The sequence below is a fragment of the Telmatherina bonti genome (assembly GCF_933228915.1).
Source record: "Telmatherina bonti genome assembly, chromosome: 1".
NCBI classification, from domain to species: Eukaryota; Metazoa; Chordata; class Actinopteri; order Atheriniformes; family Telmatherinidae; genus Telmatherina; species Telmatherina bonti.
Genome location: NC_136619.1, coordinates 39,179,540 through 39,199,882, shown reverse-complemented (window position 1 = coordinate 39,199,882; position 20,343 = coordinate 39,179,540). Strand labels below are relative to the sequence as shown.

General features: G+C 39.5%; 1 protein-coding gene across 2 annotated transcripts in view; it reads left to right on the top strand.

The window, feature by feature from the left end:
• LOC306756505 (C-myc promoter-binding protein-like) overlaps positions 1–20,343 on the top strand; it is a 102,525-nt gene that overhangs the window by 46,768 nt on the left and 35,414 nt on the right. Inside the window, exons 9-15 of one of the 2 annotated variants that reach the window (XM_079241249.1) lie at positions 1,190–1,334; positions 1,982–2,157; positions 5,744–5,844; positions 6,574–6,789; positions 9,280–9,425; positions 9,671–9,709; positions 19,087–19,220. In XM_079241249.1, coding sequence (XP_079097375.1) covers positions 1,190–1,334; positions 1,982–2,157; positions 5,744–5,844; positions 6,574–6,789; positions 9,280–9,425; positions 9,671–9,709; positions 19,087–19,220 — 957 coding nt within the window. The remainder of the gene's footprint in view (positions 1–1,189; positions 1,335–1,981; positions 2,158–5,743; positions 5,845–6,573; positions 6,790–9,279; positions 9,426–9,670; positions 9,710–19,086; positions 19,221–20,343) is intronic. The other variant, XM_079241250.1, reaches the window with a different exon arrangement.

The following is a 20,343-nucleotide window of genomic DNA, read 5'->3' as shown; positions in this document are numbered from 1 at the left end:
CGGGAGACAATTTATTGTGATCAGTTTAAGTTTCTCTGTTCGTCTGCAAGACTAATCGGTATGTGGACCAAGTAAAAGACGGAAAGGGGAACAAAGCAGGATGATCTAGTTGTGTAGCTCACTTTGAATTTAAAGGTAGAATGAACCCCTGATCTTCACCAGTAACAAGTTCCAAAGAAAAACTGTAAATACATTTTTGTTTGTGTGTGTTTTTTTTTTTTTTTTTAAGAGATCTACGCAAAAGACAATGAAAAAGACACTATGAACACATTTTTTCATTCTTTATTTCAACAATAAACAAGAAAGATATGTGGTTTTGAAACAGGTAGGCATGGTTTTTTTTTCTGCTTCTGAAAAAGAATGGTTTTATTCGTAAAATATGTCATTTTTCATGCAGTGTGATGAAGGTTAAGGCAAATCCACATTAGTCCAGTTTATAACAAGGAAATTTGTAAAGATAATTGCATAACTGAGGGAAAAATTTGCTGGTCTCCCAGTGCATTCCTGCAGTGTTTGGCAGCATCTGCCTCAGATGTCAGCGCACGTAATAATAATAATGTAGGCATTTATTCCTGCAAGGCCCAATATGTCGGAAAATACAGCAGCGTGTGGCACCGTCCATGGACTTTCATGCCATCTGATCCATGGCGTCAGGAAATCAGTAGCAGAGCAGAATCTGGATAGGTAGAAGTTTCAGTATTTAATCTCTCTTTACATGTTAAATATGCTATATTTACACAGTTTTAGTAGAATTCAGTGACAGGCAAAACTTTATGGTTTTATTTTACAAAAATATTCTATATACACAATTAGTGACTCACTTCAATGTCAATTTAATCTTTTCTGCAGTCAAAATGAGGTTTTTACCTTCTACATTTAATTTGATCATTGTTGGCCCTTTACTACCTTTTCTTTTCTTGATTAGCATTTCAAAGGTGAAAAATTGCCATTGGAAAAACTTTCATGTCCTTTTATAACCTTCCTCAGCTTTATGAACATCTTCTGTCTTCGTTCTTAGACTCCCTGTCAAGTGCCTTAAATGTTTCAAGAAGTTAAATGTGCTATTCGACATGCTTTTAACTTAAAGAAATTTTCCGTTTGAAGAAAGAAATTATTACTGCAAGGCCTGTGTTTTGCCTCAGAAATCACTTTTTTTGTGACGATCAGTTGTTTTGTGTGTTTTCTGCAGTGGAGGTCGTTTTTCCACGCTGCTGCAGAACCTCGGACCAGAGAATGCCGTCACCTTGTTGGTGTTTGCTGTAACTGAACATAAGATCCTTGTCCACTCGTTGCGTCCAGCAGTGCTGACCAGCGTCACTGAAGCTCTGGTGTCTGTAAGTTAACGAATACGTCTCACTTCAAACCATAGACCGTATATGAAAGATGGACGGAGCCTCCGGCGGTTAAAAGTGAAGTCTATGCGGAGGTGCATAAAACTGCAGTTCCCCCTTCATCCACTAGGGGCTGCAAAACATAGCAAATCCCCATAGACTCCCATGTTAAAAAGACCAACTTCACAGCATAAACAAACATGTTTACAGCAGAAATAAATATGTTTACAGCCTGGTTGAAAAATCCATTTTAGGTTTAATAGGTCAGGTTTAACTTCATGACAACTGTTGGAGGAGTGAATTTTTTTCTAACTCGCCCATTTAAAAGTCATTTTATCTGGAAATTCGGCATATTTGGGGAAAACACACCATCTCTTTATATAGTCTATGCTTCCAACACCCTTGCTTTTTATTTATAACTCCTATTAATTCTGCACCAGCGGTTTGGTTTCTATAAAGTTTTCTGCATTTGTTCCTGCCCAGGCGTCTCGAGGATTAACTTTCTAGTTTTTAATAATATCTGGAGGCTTTTAATGAATCTGACCGTGTAAAGCTGTTCATGCACTGACAGCGCATGATACTAATGAAATGGCAGTTTGACGAAGAAGACAACAACATAGCGCTCTTCTCATGTCCACCCTCCTCCACAGATGATCTTCCCATTCCACTGGCCGTGTCCGTATATTCCCCTGTGTCCGCTGGCGTTGGCCGATGTGCTGAGCGCCCCATGTCCGTTCATCGTAGGAGTGGATTCGCGCTACTTTGATCTGTATGACCCTCCGCCAGATGTGAGCTGCGTTGATCTGGACACGAACACCATCTTCCAGTAAGTACAATAATAAATATTAAAGCGCTCTTTACTTACTTTTAATATTGGGTGATTTTAAAATATGTTAAAAGTGGTCTGTACTAATATTTTTTCTGATTTGTATACTGATCACAACGAAGATTGGATTTAGCCGGATCTTTGATGACTGGTGTGGAGAAGTCAGACTGGTTCAATGATTGCATGGACCAGCATGCAAAGGCATCTTGTATGTCAAAGAAGTGCAGAAATATGGCCATTCATCCAATAAAGGGTTAAAGCTGAAGTTATATGGTGGATTTTTACTCCATGCCACTGCTGCATGAGGCGGTTACATAAACTGGATCCATCCGTAATGGTCAATCATAAAACCCAGATCAAGTTGCAGATGTGTTGAAAAATCCCCAAACTTTTCTTGTCTCGTCCATAGACATCATATATACATAGACGTCTTATTGAGGGCTGGAGAGTGAACCAGCGTCGCCGCCATGTTTGATGGGTCTCCACTTTCGAGTCTTGCTGCAGAATCGACGTAGTTTCCCCACATAACTGTTTTCTGTGGAACAACGCGTATATATAACACACAAACAAAACACTTTTCTAGATAATTGGTTAATAAATAATGTTAACACAGTGAATAATCTACTAAATGCAAATGATACATTTTACTCCTATCTGGTGTTTATGGAAAAATATATTGATGCTTAACAAAGAGAGTTTTACATGGTAGCATAATTACCTCCGCCAAGGAGGTTGTGTTTTAACTGATGTTTATCTGTTTGTGTTCAAGATAACTTAAAAAGTTATGGGCGGATTTTCATGAAAATTTCAGGACTTGTTGGAAAGGTGAAAAGGAAGAATTGATTTACCGTTTGGATCTAGGAACTTTTTAAAGGCCTTCTGAAGTAACTTCTGAATTGCACAGTTTTGATACAATACTTTATTTTCAGACTTCATACAACTTTATCTCTATATTGATAAATAGATATAAATAAAAGAAAGAGTCAAGCGTAGTCAAGAAAACGCCAGCAACTATTCTCATATTTTTCAGCATACGGTTGCAATAACCAGCGAAATATTGAAAGCAGATTGTGTGGAATTACATTTCACAAGGTTGAATAATAATTTATTTGACCAGATAAAAATAGATAAATAAATCAAACAATAAAACATGTTAGTTTTCAAATTAATTTATACATTTATTTATATTGTAGCTACCTCATGTCTTAGTTAAATAGCACTATAAAAAAATATTTTAGCATAAAATCACATTGTTTTAATGTTTTACAGGGATCTGTATCATAACAATATCTTTGCCCTTTGTAACAAACCACACTGTGTGGAAAAATCAGGTAAAAATTTGTGAAGTTATTGTTGTGGTTCGGCCTACACCTTACAAATAAATGCACTGGAAGCACATGGGAGACCCATCCATAATGGCGGTGCGTGATACGATGCAGCGTCTATGTATGTATAATGTCTTTGGTCTCGTCACCTGTTTGTACGTTTCTGACTCTTAAAACTACTCACACTACTGTAAGACACTGACCGCTTGTAAGAACTGCAGACAACGCCACTTTAAACACATCCAGATTGTCCTTTAACCCTTTAAAACCTGATCCCAGATATGATGTACAAATAATTTGATTTTTTTGGCCTTTTAACCAAATGTAAAACAACCCAAACAAACAAAAAAGAAACAAAAGACATAAATAATGAGCATAATTACTACTCACTAAAAGCAGGGCATATACATTACCTATAATGTACTTTAAACTTTACAGGTGAACTTAAATTTTGCTACTTACTGATTAACATGCTGTCCTCTGGGTGATCAAGGTGATCAGCAACCAAAAATAAAAACCAAGGAAGAGTTGGAACCATGAATCGACCACTGAATGTTCCAGTTCAATGACAGCTCGTATATAACCGTCCACTTCATCAAACTGTGACATCATCAGACCTATTACATGTTGAGCTTGTTTGTTAATGTATACCCGCTCCTTAGATGGCTTTTGTTCCAACTAATGATTTGAGATGATGAAATCATCATTGTTTGATTTTACTTAAGTTTCCTACAATAATGACATATTATCAGTGTAACTTAAAGTTTTTATATTTTCTGTTAACTTAACCCAAAAGTTGAATTCCCCTAACTTTTTGTGGGTAGTATTTGTTACGGTTTATTACATCTAGCAAGGCATGACATCATGGTAGATGTTAAAACCACCCAGACTGTGCTATTAGAGAAAATGAGAATTTGTTTAGTAACTTTAAGGCTGTTGTATCTATTTACTATATCTTGGTTTCCAGAGAGAAGGTTGTAAATAATCTGTCCTGATGATAGAAATGGATAGTCATGTTAGCTTGAAATATACACGAGTGTTAGCATGGCGTTGGTAACTGGTGGGTTGGTTTTTTTGTTTTTGTTTTTTTTTTTTTAGGTGGGTGAACCCCACGGTTTAGTGGAGGTCTGCTATGTGTGAATACTTCTAGTTACTGTGATTCTTCTAGATTATTTTTAATGGAAAGGGTATCCACCGGGGTGGAGAAGACACATATCTGATAGTGTGGCAAGGTTTGTACCATAAAGTGATGCAAAATGTCTCAAACTGTGGCTGTGTCCGAATGTCCACACTGTTCCCTCAGCCCTTATTTACAGGGCTGCACCATATGGCACACTACTTGCTGCATCCACTCTGTTGGCAATTCAGGCACGAAGCTGGCAATTTTCTCCTCGTCGCAGATCACATGACTACTGGCTGTCACCACAGCAACCACCACCCGTCGTTCCAAATCCAATCCAAACTTGTGTGAAAGTTTATTTTCTTTTATTGTATTTATTCTTGCTTTGTTGCATATTTATTGAAAAAATAAGGAGAAAAAATGAATGATCCATCCTTTTTTTTTTTTTTTCTTTCTAATAAACCTGCTTTGATGTTTGTCACTTGCACCACTTTGAGCTCCTGCTGCAATGCATTGTGGTCTATAACGACTCGTCTAGTTATGATCGAAGCTGCTTTGTAAGATGCATTGTGGGTAATTTGATTGCTCTTTTTCTCTCTGGACATTCGGACACCCCTAGAAAATTGGATGTCCACTACATAGGGCACCATGTAGGGAATGGGTTGGACATACACTGTACGTATGAACTTGAGGGGAATTAAAATCTTCATTTAGATGAAGAATTATTGAATGTAACTTACTTTTTATCTGAGCTCCATTATCGTTGGTGAATATGTAATTATTATGGTTAACTGCGGAGCAGTGATTCTTTCATGACTCTGCAGCACTAAACTAGCTATCCGGCAGTATTTCCTGTGCTGGCCCCTTTTTCCGGTGGTTGCCAGGTCATGAAATCTAAGTTTAGACACCAGTTAATTTTCCAAGAGATTGGATGGAAGTGGTTATTTTTGTGGTGTCAGACTTGTTTTAATATGAAGAGAATGCAATTTTCCGGTGTGTCAGGTAAGGTCAATAATGGTTCACATCATTTTTGGCCTCATTGCCATCCAGACGGTGGTAGGGTGGTCTAAACCCCGATGCTCCTGTTGGTTTTGGCCCGTTCAGGCTCTCCAGAGCTCACTGTGTGATTCTGCTTTCCCAGTAATGAAGATAAGCGAGCGCTCACGTGGAAGATCCTGCCAAAGAAAGCCTGTAAAAACCTGATGAATGTGCTGAGCAATCTCTACCAGCAGCTGGTGGACGGTGAGTACTGATCCTGCGTGAACTGGTAGAACAAAGTGTTGTGAAAGTGTCTTGTTTTGGTTTGGTTAATATCTTCATGTGAGCATGCCAGGCGAGGTTTTCTGTAAATATTTTCTGTTGAGATGACCGGAAACTGTGAAAGTTTACAAGCAAAGAATTAAGCTCCTGTCACCTTCTGTGATAATTAAAATTACGCAAAATCTGTGGCTAATTATGAGGGTAATTCCTCATTCATCACCTTTAGCTTCTGTTCCTTATGTCTTGACAATTTCCACTCCATTTAATCTGCTTCCCCATTCAACCCAGTGAAAGCCAGCGGTAATCCCATCGCGGCATCATATCCTAATTACCCGTCTGCTCTGCTGTGGCGCTCACTGTGTTATTGTCAACTATTTCTGCTGCTAGAAAAGCAAACTCACCGAGAGACCATTAAAAACCGGCTGCTTATCCAACTGGAGTAATTGAATAAATGAATTTTCTGATTCAGTGGAGTTTAAAATCTCCAAAGTTGCTGCCAGAAGGGCTGAATATTGATATGCATTCCAGAGGTTTTATGTGAGATTTAAGCCTCTTGGTCCTTTGGAAAAGCGGATATCAGCATAATAAGTATGTGATGCCGTATAAATGCTTACGCACTGAAAGCACTGCAGGGATGAGACCTTTAAAGGCGTGTACTTGGACCAATTTAAACTATATTGAAAGGATCCTTTCTTTCTTCTCCACCTTCAGGTCAGTACCGGCCTGATGGCTTACTGGAGCTGAGCATGAGCGATTCTCCGGAGCTGAGCAGTGGAAAGAGTCTCCACACGCTGGAGCTGGAGATCCAGGAAGCCTTCCTGCGCTTCATGGCAGCTATTCTACGGGGCTACCGCTTGTTCCTGCGACCGATCACACAAGCACCGTCAGAGAAAGCCACGGACGCTAGCTCGCTCTTTGACTTGCAAGGTATCGAGGATGAGAGTTGCAACGAAAACACTGAATGCGTTAGTCCAGCAGTCTTTTTCTTTTCTTCCCCAGCAGCCAAAGTCCTCATACAGGAAGCATAACCAGTCTACTGCTGTGTAATAAGACACGTTTCCTCTGGTGGCTGCAGTACACGGGCGAAAGTCTGCATACTACATTATCAGATTTTTTTAACATCCCTCTGTCTCCTGCAACAAGACGCCTGCATATGTTGCTCTTAAACATGTACATTTCCTCCATCATTAGAATCGTCCTCACACATCCATGTCTCGTGTCCTTATGTACCCCCACGCCATCATGGACGCTCGCTTTGGCTGAAGACGAGCCAGATTCTCAGAACCTTTTGTTGATCAGGTTCTAAAATTGTCAGCTAAAGTTGTTGAGTGGTAAAACCCTCGACATCTGAAAGACTCTTCCTTTTTTCTATGTTTTTATTTACATTTTACACCCTGGAGGCAGCGTCATGAGGGGCCACTTTCTGCTTGGGAACTGAATTATGTTGATCTTTTAGGTTTACATTTCTATTTAACGTTAACTTCTAGATGCTTATCCTGTTTTGGAGTGAATGTTTCTATCTGTGGTTGTGTTTCTGACTCTTCTTCTGATCATTTTAAATGAAGCATCATAAGGATCTGAGATATTACTCCACTTCTCATGTCTATGTATCATGTGGTAATAAGTCCTTAATTTAGCCTAAAACCAGCAGAACTGAGGTAGCGATCAGTGACATACCCAACGTACTACATATTATTTTGGGCAATTTTTATGTAATAAACTCAATAACATATTAACTTATTCCATTATTGGCTTTATTATGATTAAAATAAGACATCATTGGCCGGTGTTAGATTACTGGTTGCTACAACCCTGTTAGCGTGTTTTAGCACAGTGACCGTTGACTAGTGTGGTTAGATCAGAACAAGAGAAACGCGCTGTACCGTGACAGTACACGGTTAGTGCTGATGAGTTTCTGAATATAACCTTCTGTTGGACTTTCATCTGGTCTAGATGGCCAGCCGGAAAAACAGATGGCATTGTTTAAAACATGAGCTTCTTATGTGTGTCCATCCCGACTTCAGAGTAAAAACATGCTGAGGTTGTTTATGAGGAAGGCTGAGGTTTAAAAGCCTCTCTGAAGCTGAAGGATAGCTGGTTAGCACCACAGCTGCTCCGTCAGCCCAAGTCCAGTTCCTGGAGTGGTGCCCATGAGATCTAGCTGAGCTGAGCTGGGGGTAACGTCACAGCAGCGCCACTGGAGGATAGCTGAGGCCAAGGACATGTCCGGTCTGAGTTATGTGAAACAGCAAACAGAAACGGCTGCAGCGCGTTGCATAATGACCCGAGGACACCGAACAGCCTGTGCATCACGCCTGAACTCCCGACCGCTTTTTGACCTAATATCAAACAATCCCGACTGGAAAGGGTTTGTTCCATTTTCCCTCCTTGAGCCGGAAAATGTCACTTTTTCCTCCAGCGTTTCCGCCGCACCGTTCACTCCCAGGCTGCCTCATGAGGTAGATTATCACCAAACTATCCACCTCAGAAACAGCTTTAAATACATATATTTTTGGTAAAAATCAAATAATTATTTTGTCTTTAGTGTCAGCATATAATTAGTACGAAGAAAAATAGGCAGCTCTGGTATTGATCAGTCACTATGTACTTAATTACCCCCCTGGACACCGTTAACAGCCATTAGAAGTCCTGTACAGCTGCGAAGCAACACAGAAGCAGCTCACTTAGAATGAGCTGATGTTTCAGGTTACAAATGGCCACCATTCAGATTAAAATATTAATCAGACGCAGGAAGCATTTGGCGTCCACCTCTGAGCTGTCAGCCAGCGGCCGTTCCTCCTCACCGTGTCCGAACAGCGGTGGCTTATGACTCAGTTCAGCTGCTTTCAGCTTCTATTAAGGAAGCTTTTCACAACGTTGCTGCACTCCTCAAATTAGCCATTAGACTAATGACGTTGTGGCATGCATTATCCAAACCGAGACAAATGGAAGTTATACATTGTATTTATGGCCTAATGGAGTCTTTATCCACAACATTACACATCTTTAGAGGGAATATGTTCATTCATACCATGAACGCTCGTTATCAGATGGAATCAGCTGAGCGATGTCAAGATATAGAAATTCAGCTTTTACCTCCGCTTCATAACGGGGCAGCATGAGAAGATCTCTCCGCTGGGAAGCACCATTTCTAATACACAGCAGACCAAATTCATGTGGAGAAACTCTGCTACCAAACACGGGCATCCCAACCAAACACACCCATTTACTGACACAGTGACACATCTGGATCTTTTCTGCAGGAATCTCACAGCTTTTCAGATGCAGATTACACATATGTGTGAAGATGAACTTCACGTTGGGTCTGTCAGGAGAGAAAATAGGCCTTGTGAAGACGTTATTTGGGTAAGATTATTGTAGTTTGTAAGGAGTGAAATGTAAATATTCTGTGCTCAGGTTTCCTGAAGAGTCGCGATCGCTCACACCAGAAGTTTTACTCCTTGATGACCAAGACCCAAATGTTCATCCGCTTCATCGAAGAGTGCTCTTTTGTCAGCGACAAAGATGCCAGCTTGGCCTTCTTTGACGACTGCGTGGACAAAGTGAGCTCATTTCTCATACTGAATTTAAATGAAGCTTCTCTTCTTCTACCATTTCTGCTAAGTTAGTTTTTGTCTGCGTTGCATATGTGTTGGAGTTATTCAGCTGCTTTATTCACGATCATTAGTTTCCCTCCTCCTTTGTGGTGCTTCACTTGTCTTCAGCTGAAACTACTTCCCTCTTTCCCCACTTTCAACTATCTTGAGTGTCTCTCTGTCTTTCCTCCCCTGCCTCCTTTTGCGAACAGCTTTACAATTCAGAACGGAGTGCAGACAAAGGAGGCAAGGTAAGTCTGTCGTCATGATTACCTGCTCTGGGTACATTTTGCTTCCAGATAGACGCAGCCCCTGCAAACATCATCATTCATTAGCCTGGGAATGCATCCTACAGGTAGCAGTGTTTGTGTCCTGAAAGAAGCATGGCTTCAGGCTGCTTTCCACCCCTGCAGCTTTTCTTCTTCTCTAACCAATTTGTGCTTTTCTCTTTTGATTTGCATCCAGTCAGATTTAAGTTGTAGCACCTTTTTTTTTTTTTTCCTTTGGTTTTCTACATTTTTAATGATCATTGGAGAAGTCCCAGCCTGCATCTGCTTCCCTCTGTGCTTTGTCCTGGAATTATGAAAGCACCATTTCATAGAAGATCCTTGTGTAGTTTTCAGTGAAGATTTCTGCCTTTAATTTTTCATGAGTCTAGCGAGTAAGGGTTTTTTTTAGCGCTTCAGTGATTTCTGAAGGTTTAAAAGAGCTTGAAGTTTGAGTTTCCAGTAGGTCCCCTGAGCTTTCATCTCTCAGCGTGACAGTTTAAGCCACGAAGAGGTTTGACTTCTTGTCTCCATCTGAAGCACCTGGAGTAGTTTGACCCTGTGCTGAAAGGAATCTGTCCACACATCCTGTGTTTTTCCTCAAGTCACGTTTGCTGGTTTTTTGCAGGTGACATTTGTAACCAGCTCTGAAATAGACTCGGCTGTCCTTGAGACTCGTGTGTCTCAATGTGTTTTCTCATTTTATAGCTGTAATTGAGATGTAGTGGAAGTGAATCTGCTGGCCTGAATCCACATCTTCCCCTTTGTGTTGTCAGACCAGGGGTGGGATTCAGATCTTCTCCGGACTGAGTTAATCCCTCAGACTGTCATTGAGCGCTCTGGCTGCGTTACATTGTCTACGTTGTTGTGGAGAAAACACAGCGCACTGCTCAGGCCACACTCGGCTCAGGATGATCAGGTTAAAACACATTGATCCCTGAGGAAAAAGAGTTGCTTGTAGCAACAAAACTAATTAAATCTATTGGGGTCACAAGATGAAGTCTAAATATTTACTCACATTAAGCTGATTAATTATCAGAAGCGGTGAAAAGAAAAACGTCGGAGGGCAAATGTTGGATCTGATGGCGCAGAAATAAATCAAGACAACAGGTTCATTACTTTCCTTTGTCTTTTAATCGACCATTAATTGGGCATGGAGTATGTTTAAAGTTTTTGTCATTTAGAATCAGCACCTCCAAATCTGAGACCATGGTCCTCAGCCGGAATAGGGTGGTTTGCCCTCTCCGGGTCGGGAGTCAGGTCCTGCCTCAAGTGGAGGAGTTTAAATATCTCGGGGTCTTGTTCACGAGTGAGGGAAGGATGGAGCGTGAGATCGACAGACGGATCGGTGCGGCGTCTGCAGTAATGCGGACTCTGCGCCGGTCTGTCGTGGTGAAGAAGGAGCTGAGCCAGAAGGCGAAGCTCTCCATTTACCAGTCGATCTACGTTCCTACCCTCACCTATGGTCATGAGCTGTGGGTCGTGACCGAAAGAACGAGATTTCGTATACAGGCGGCTGAAATGAGTTTCCTCCGCAGGGTGGCCGGGCTCTCCCTTAGAGAAAGGGTGAGGAGCTCGGTCATCCGGGAGGGGCTCAGAGTAGAGCCGCTGCTCCTCCTTGAGAGGAACCAGTTGAGGTGGCTAGGGCATCTGGTCAGGATGCCTCCTGGACCTCCCCGGTGAGGTGTTCCAGGCACGTCCCTCTTGGAGGAGACCCCGGGGAAGACCCAGGACACGCTGGAGGGATATTATCTCCCGGCTGGCCTGGGAACGCCTCGGGATCCCCCCCGCAGAGTTGGCAAATGTGTCTGAGGAGAGGGAAGTCTGGGCTTCCCTGCTTAGGCTGCTGCCCCCGCGACCCGACCCCGGATAAGCGACAGAAGATGGATGGATGGATGGATGATTTATATTTGCCAAAAGCAAAATAATTTCTCAGTCGTCATGATCTTTAGACAGCCGTCCATGTGTTTATCAGATTACTGTGTCTGCCAGTGCCCCATGTCCTGCCTCTCCCCGGCAGGTTTTTAATAAACAACCCCTCTGTACTGGCTTCCATTCAAACCTACGGTTCATTTAAAACTTTTAATGTTTGTTTTTAAAGCTCCGAACTGTTTCGCAACATCCTATTTGTTTGACCCTTTGACTGTTCCTGAACATGGCAGAGCCTCATCAAACCAGATCTAGATGTAAACACTGCAGTGAGCGAGCTTTTTCAGGTCTACATGTTGTCTCGGATTCACTGCTGTTCCAAGTTTTTTAAGTCCTTATTGATTTGTGATGGTTTTTAATTCCCAGTCGTGTGGTGACGCTTTTATCTTGTTCTGTTTAAGTTGGTTGGTTTTTCTACGTTTACTTCTTTGTGTTTTTATTTAGTTTTTTCCTTCTTTTATTTGATTATAGTTCTGTATTTGCTCTTGTCATCACTTTGATATCTTTAATCTTTTCTAAAGTTTTATGATGAAAGTAATTATTTATATTTTTGGTCAGTCTTACAGCCGAATGTCTGAAAATATAGAAAAATTGAGTCATTGCATATGAATAAAATATTTTTTATAGACCTGTCTGTTAGTCACTAGAACAGAAGTTTTCTTTCCTAATTGACATGAACCCTTTCATGCATTGCAGCCATATAGAGGACACATATTTACAAGCTTTTTTCTTGACTGAGGATGGCATTTTTGTAAATAAATCACTTCAGTGGGTGTTAGTGAGTCATCCAATACGTTTCCACTCACTGGAGAACAAATAAATATGATATAATTGATAATAATATTAATAATAATATAATTGAACATAATGTAATTACACAAGTTGGCCTTTGCGATTAACAGGAAAAGAAAATGATACAGCTATAATTTATAGAAGGTTTACATAATATAATTATGATTAGGGATGCACCGATCACTTTTTTGGGAGTTATGATCCAATACAGATATCTGAAACTTGAATATCTGCCAATACCGATATGTGCTGATACCAAATCTGTTTATGTGAACATTACTGTGGCTATGGTTATTATTGCTGTTATAACTGTGTAAGATTTCATTAGGTTGTAATAAGTGACTCATCCTTTCAGAAGTTACCTCACCAAATCAAATACAATAACATTACAGATCTAACAATTTCAACAAGTTTTATTTTGATTTGTCACATTTTTCCTAAATACAACTAGAAATGTGTGGTTTAGAAACAAAGGTCTCGCTTTTAATGTTACAAAAAATGTCACATTTTAATATTTAAGGCATTTATTTCTTTTAAAACACATCCGAAACATGTCATCAAACACATCTGCACTGGCTTGACTAGTGTGGTATCGGTACACTTTCATTAATACCAAGTATGAGTACACACACTTGATATTGAGCCAATACCTATACTTATATTGGTATCAGTGCATCCCTAATTATGATTAAATATTATTTTATAAATATTTCATAAATCAGGAAAACTTCTAAATATCACCAATTTACAAAAAAAAAAGTATCATCATAGTATTTTACCTTTACATATTACTGTAGAGGTCAGATACTGTAAAGGGTTGAAAGGGTTAAACCTGCTTGTGAGACAGGTCACTCCTTAATCATCACACCTGTCTGTAGAGTTTCTGTTGTATTGTAAAACAACAATATTTCTGAAAACAATGAGATTCCTCACATGAAAATTCCTAAAGAGCTCAGTCCAGCTCAGGGTCGCGGGGAAGCTGGAACTATTTTAAATGAATAACCCAATTCACAATTTCCATTGTCCTCCTTAAAGCCCTAAACAGATTGTCTCAGTTTACCCCTCCTCCAGTAATAAAGGCCTTTGCCATTCTGCCTGCTGTTCATGTATTTATATATCGCTTCCATCCTTAACAAAGTTTTACCAGATGTTTCAGAGCTCCTGTTGGATCCATTCATTCTCATTAACGTTGAACCTGTGTAAAGACATAATGCAGAATGGCTGATTAGTGAGATGTAGATAAATGGTGCGCTCAGTACCACCATCTAGTAGAAATCTGGAAAGGCAAACACATTTAATTATTAAACTGTTGTTACTTTGTGGTTGTTTTTTTTGGTAAATATGGGTCTGATCTTGATGGTTTTTTTTGTCCGTGTCAAGTTGAGACAGACCAAGAACACAAAAGTCACACATATCAAAAATTATCTGAGAGCACCAAGACGTAAATCGAGGTACTCGTAGTTTGTCCACTTTCATCTGATCTGTGAATGATTGCAGACATTTTGCACAAGCAGTTTTTTTTTATTATGTCTTCAGCTTTGTGTTTGAAAATTTGCTCCGAGATGCAGAACATTATTTTTGGCTTAGGTGCCCTTTATGAGAGAAGAGGAGAGCTTTCTCTAGACTGCTTCAAAGAGCCGCATTTCTCAGCTTTGACTGAGATAGTTGATAAACTAAATGATGAACTTTGAGCTAATGCCTCACCTTCCCTCTATTTGACACGAGTGAATCAATAAATACTTTTCAGTTTATAAAACTTGCCACTATGATGTTAATTTTTCATGTCCACTATGGGGGCTTTTTGACCGAACTGGTTCCAGAGCTGGTCCAGAGCCAGAACCAGACTGGTTCTTTGGCTCCTGGTTCTTAAAACCGGTTCTATCCTGACGCCAACTCAACTGATGCTGGGCCAAAGTTTGGAACCGCTTCACATTGTGTGCGTCAGCAGCTGGTTGCAGGGTTACCTGGCCAAAATACGAGTGTTGAAAGTTTGTTTTTTGTTTTAAAATCTAAGAAAAGAAAAAAAGAGAGAAATGAAACATTTGACAAATTGTTCAAAAGGAGTGGGTGGAAGCATAAGCTTACATATAATCCCATCCCAATGATGAAGCGATATTATACCAATAACAACAATAGTAATCCATTAGAAATACAATAACATCCTGTATAGAAAGTAAAAGTGGGAAAATCAAATCGAGAAATCGCGATTTTTTTGCTTTACAATTTTAAAATCAATTTTTTTGTTTTAAAAATGGATTTTTTTTCAAACAAATAAAAATAATCCATAATCCAATTTTTGTCATTTTTTATTGTTTTTATTGATCTTTTTACTTGTCTTCTTGGGCGTTATAGCAGCAGAATGATGATCTGGCTACTGTGTTTTTTTTCTCCTCATTGAAATCAAGAAAAATGACTAGCAAAAATAACAGTTTTGTACATTTATTTTGTTTTTGATCTACAAAAATCAATATCAAAGAATTGTGAGATTTGAATTGATTTAATTTAAATCGAATCGGCACCCAAAAAAATGGGAATTGAATCGTATCTGGACAAAAGCATATCGTCACAGCCCTAATAAAAATAATATTTTCCTTCATATGTCATAATTTAATCAAGTACAGTGATGGAGTAATGCAGTAATAATAAAATGACAACAAATTAGTTTAACAAATTTTACAAAATATTTCTGGGGACCAGAAAAAGGAGCTGGGACGCAGCAGCATCGGACGACCCACAAGAATCCAGATCCTGATTTCTGTTCTTGTTGACCGGCCGGCGATGACGCAGCACCGACCAGACTCTTTAGTCTGGTCCAAAACCAGTTTGTTTCCAGCTAACTACCTAAGAACTGGCTCTAGCACCAGCACCGGTTCTTCTTTGGTCAAAGCTCAGACATCCTCTCGTAAGGTTCCCCTCCAGTCCTATCTGTCTGCAGCACCTGAAACCAGCAGTTTTACTGATGTAAGATAATATCAGTGCAGCCTTTTACCTGCCAAGCTTGCAATAAAAGTCCCAGTTCTCTTCCCACCAGAACCTGTGAGCTTCTGGGTGGACTGTTTGCTGGAGTTTCACTAAGGGAAAGTCAGATTTATGGTGGTTTAATGCTCCTGATGGGGTGTTTGATTCTTGTAGCTGCCATGTATCAAACGCAAACTGATTGACTTCTGGAGACTTAATTCCCCGAACAGCCTTTGCACTTCGGTGGCTTCCATCCAGCTCCTTTCTGCTTCGAGCTCGCCGATGTAACGGTGATGTGGCATCGTGACTGATCTGTGATCAACCCGGGGGATGATTCCAGAAGCTCAATAACTCAGATCGTCATCATAGAGCTGAAGGAAGGAATTCAAAAGTCCAAAATATACCACCATGATGATCAATGTCAGTAGAAATGTGTGTTGTTTTAGTCTTTAATGAACTCCGCTCAGACTCACTGCGCTCCAAATGTGGTTTTAGAGTCTGCACACTGATCGGACAGTTAACCTATTGATCTGTTCTGAATGAATAATGACTGAAGAAATCTTCTTTTACTCTAAAAATCATTAATGTCAGACAAAGCTTGTCCCCTCCGGTCCTCATTTATTTGTGTTTAGACGTGACATGGAGCGCTGCCCCGTCTCCTGTGGATCAGGAAGTTTTGGCAACTCGAAGAAAACAAATGAAGGTGTGTGTTGAGCATCTGAGTCTGTCTAATCAAACAGCTTGTTGGTGCACTACTTTATATGTATGAAGATATGAATGTAATTATTACACAGAATGGAAGGATATACCAACTTGAAGGTAATTTTTTTAACACTTTTTGTCTGGATGTGATTATTATTTGATTAGTTATTAACTGCTGTTCATTCTGCATTTCTCTGAACAGCAGAAGTGGGAGCTGGTTAAACTCCCCAGTTTGTCTGGACATTTAGAAGATATTTTCTGCTCTACTCGCTGCAGAAGATGAAACTTGGTATTGATAGCCTGACTTTGTGTTCAGTTATTTGTTGCTGCAGAAGTTTGACCAGTTATTTTATTTTTGTATTTTTATCAACATTTGTTGCTTAAATCAGCTGTGATCAAATGAAACAAATGTCCTTTTGGGTCTTTCCCTTTTGGGTCCTGAAGGACATCAGTTTATCTAATCTAAAAGAAAAAAGTCACACAGATAAAAGAAGAAAATGAAATTAAATGAGATTTGTGACTGATTTAAAGGTAAATTTACTTATTTACTTTTAGTTTCTGTCAGTAGACATCATCCCCCCCCCACAAGAGAAAAATACATTTCTATTTACTGATAGTTTGATTAACCTGCTCTCCCATGTTGACTCTGCACGCACTAAAGCAATGGTGTCAAATGCATGGCTCGGGAGCCTGAACGAGACCGCAGAGGGTCCAGTCTGACCCACAGGATCATTTGGTAAATATGAAAATTAGTAACAATTAATGCAAAGAGATTAATCTGTGAAGTTATGTTATTTTATCAAACCGTAATACATAAACAATAAAGTTAGTGCTCATGGCATGTTAAAAATCCAAATTTAGCCTTATTTGTGTGAGAGTGCCTCATTGTTACAGTGAATCAAATCCACCAAAAACCCCCTTTATCCTTCTTATTATGAAAATCCGACGTTTTTAACCTCACATTCACGGTCAGAGGATGGCCGCGGAATGACCCATTCGATTTTTCACACATTTAACCACTCAGTCGTTGCATCTTTTTAAAAATTATTTTATTTGTATTTTTTACATTTTTTTTCACTCAGTTGTTGCATCTTTTTAAAAATTATTTTATTTATTTATTTATTTATGCACTCAGTTGTTTAATTTTTTTGTTTATTTTTTTCACTCAGTCGTTGCTTCTTTTTAAAAATTATTTATTTATTTATTTATTCACTCAGTTGTTTAATTTTTTTAAAAAAAAGTATTTTATTTTTTTCACTCAGTCGTTGCTTCTTTTTACAAATTTTACTGATTTATTCATTTTTAACTATTTTTTTCACTCCATCATTGTATCTTTTTTCAAATTTTATTTATTTATTTTCATTTTATTTATTTATTTTTTTTCACTTAGTCGTTGCATCTGACATCCTAGTCCACACTCTTCCAAGGCAAGCGGCAAACGAGTTTCACTTCACTTTGTATGATACAGGTCAGTTCGTTGGGTCAGGATTTCTGTACGTTTGTATCATAATGTGAAATACTTTATATTTCAGTGCCAGATATATGAGATAACATTTTGTTGTGACGTTGTAGATCCTTTTGGATTTTTAGGTTATGATTTACTGATAAATAATAAACTTTTTCTCAGGAAATGTTGATAAAATGTTTTCTGAAGAAATGGTTCATCAGATGTAAACATTTTGAAAATGTTCTTCTAACTTTTAGCTTATAAACAGTTTTTTTTTTCATATGTTTATTAGCTAAGAGATGCATTATTTATAGGTTAATATGTAATTATTTTACAGTCAACCTGACATCATATTGTACTGAATGTGGCCCCTGAACTAAAATGAGTTTTCCCCCTTTGGTCTAAAGGCAGCAGCTGTAGTAAGTCTCTAACACAGCAATGTGGACAGAAACAAGGGGAAAGCAGCAAGCGTGTGAATGTCTCTGCATCCACCAACACACACTCCTAACAGGACTGATGTAGCTTCTTTTAAAGCGACTAAGCTGCTGTTAACTGTTGCACACTCAGATAGCTTTAATTCTGCAGATTTTTTTGTTTTCACACTGCAGAGGAAGGTCATTTCAACCCTTTGTCTGTCCCTCTTACGTTTCTGCAGACTAAGTACAAGCCCATGTATGGATCTGACAAAATTTTGGATGTTACAGAGCTGTGTAGGAGGAGGTACTGAAATCCCACAGGGTTCTGTGCATTTAGTCAGATACATACAGTCTTTTAGATCAGCTGTAGGGAAGCCTCACGTGCACAAGCTCCATCCTTCACAAGCATAGAGTAGAAATAGAGAAAAGGTTGAAGAATTTTACACCCGCATGCTGTTGTTCCAGAATATAAGCAGCATGTTGTGTTTATGTACACCTCCATCCATTTGTACTCGCCTTTTTTCTGGTATGTTGAAGATCTATCCAGGTGCACGTGTAGTTGGGGTTACGCTGATTTTTTTCCTGCAGATTTTACCATGGAGATGTGCTTGTCCTCATCAGGGTGAAGCTGAGAATATTTGTCCTTTTTTATGTTTTCTCTCTCATCCGTTATGTCCCTCCCTGATGTGTCTCTATCCTGTCTGCATGTCAGAAACGTTTCGTTAGCTTGCAGAGGAAGGTGCAGAGGTAGAAAAATACAGAGAAGAAAGACAGAAACGGGAAGCATGTTCACTCTGGGAATGTAGGTCACCTGCTGTCATCCTCCGTCAGCTTCCCTAGACTGTTTCTGCACGTATCCGAATAGCAGGATGACTTCAGCACCCAGTTCTGTATGTTTCAATATAGAGATTTCCTCCTTTTTCTAAAGTAAATAGATCCTTCTGTGGCTAAAACCCACCGATACCTACAATGTTTGATGCAGGACACTCTGTCCTGTCTAGTATGGATGTTCTGAGCCACACATAAACACCCCCATCTTCCATCTGCTGTGATAGATGAAGGGTCTCAGTAACACGACTCGGACATCGCCGCTCATGTTTGCGCACTCTGTTCTGCAGGCGGACAGCGACAGGCCGGAGGAGGCCAGGCTGATAGAGATTGATGAATCCCAGCGCAGCGAGCACACAGTCTTCATCACACCTCCAGAGCTGCCTCCTCTGCCGGAGGGGGAGGAATACCCTCTCTGCTACAGGTTAAAACTCATGTTTTATTTAAAATAGATTACCATTTTGTTCTCTGTAGTGGCGCTGAGCTGACTGAAGACACGGCATCATCAAATAGTTTAATCATCAAGTGGAACTATGAAAAAATGTTTTTAATTGCTGTTCAGTGGGAAAGAGGTGCTACACTGATAAGTGCTGTCTTAATGCTTCACATCCTGAATCAAGGTAATAAGATGGAAAAGCAAAGAGAAGGCAGGACGGAGGGCCTAAATACATGATTCTGTAGATAAACTTTATCTACATGCGGTCAGTGGCACAGAAGAAACAGGGAAGAAGACAAAAACAGATTAAATCATTTGGACTTCTGCACTAAACAGATGAACGCAAAGGAAGAGAGAAAAACATAAAACAGAAAGAAATTAATAAAATCTGATCCCATTCTATGACAGCTAACAGCTAAAAGTAAAGTTTCCTAATAAGACTGGATGTTTACACGCTCTCATGTGGGTCAGAACATGCAGAACGTAGCAGGTTCTTTTCAGAAATCCCTCATTTTTAATAAACATAACCAGCAGGTTTTCTGTGTGTTTAACCTGCTCACTTTGTACATGAGTGCAAAACATGATGGTTTATGGTGAATCTGAAGTAGTTATACAGTCAGATCATTTGTGGCTTTGCAAAAAGTCGCTATATGATGCCTGAGTGTTTGATGCATCAACTGGCCGGCTGATTCTGGGTGTAAACATGATGTATGATTTAAAAAAAAAAAACAGCTGTAAAACTCTCCCTTCTAGCTAATATGTATATCTGTACAGTCAAACCTTATTTGAATAAATAAAAAACAAACAAACAAAAAAAAAAACAAGATAAGAAAAAAAAAAAAGACACGTAATTGAGTGCAAGAGGAAATTTATACATACGACATCACGCACACGCAGCGGGGGAATCAGCTGATGCATGGAGTGACACGGCAAGCACAGAGACGCTGAAAACAGTTTGTTACCTGGATTAATTGAGGGGAAAAAATACTTGCGAAGCCATCAGCAAAGACTGGAGAGGCAGCTGGTAAGAGGATGTTTTGTCATCTAAGAATGATCGCTGATCTGCCAGCTTTTTATGGACTGCAGGGATGAAGCGCCGTCACGGAAATGA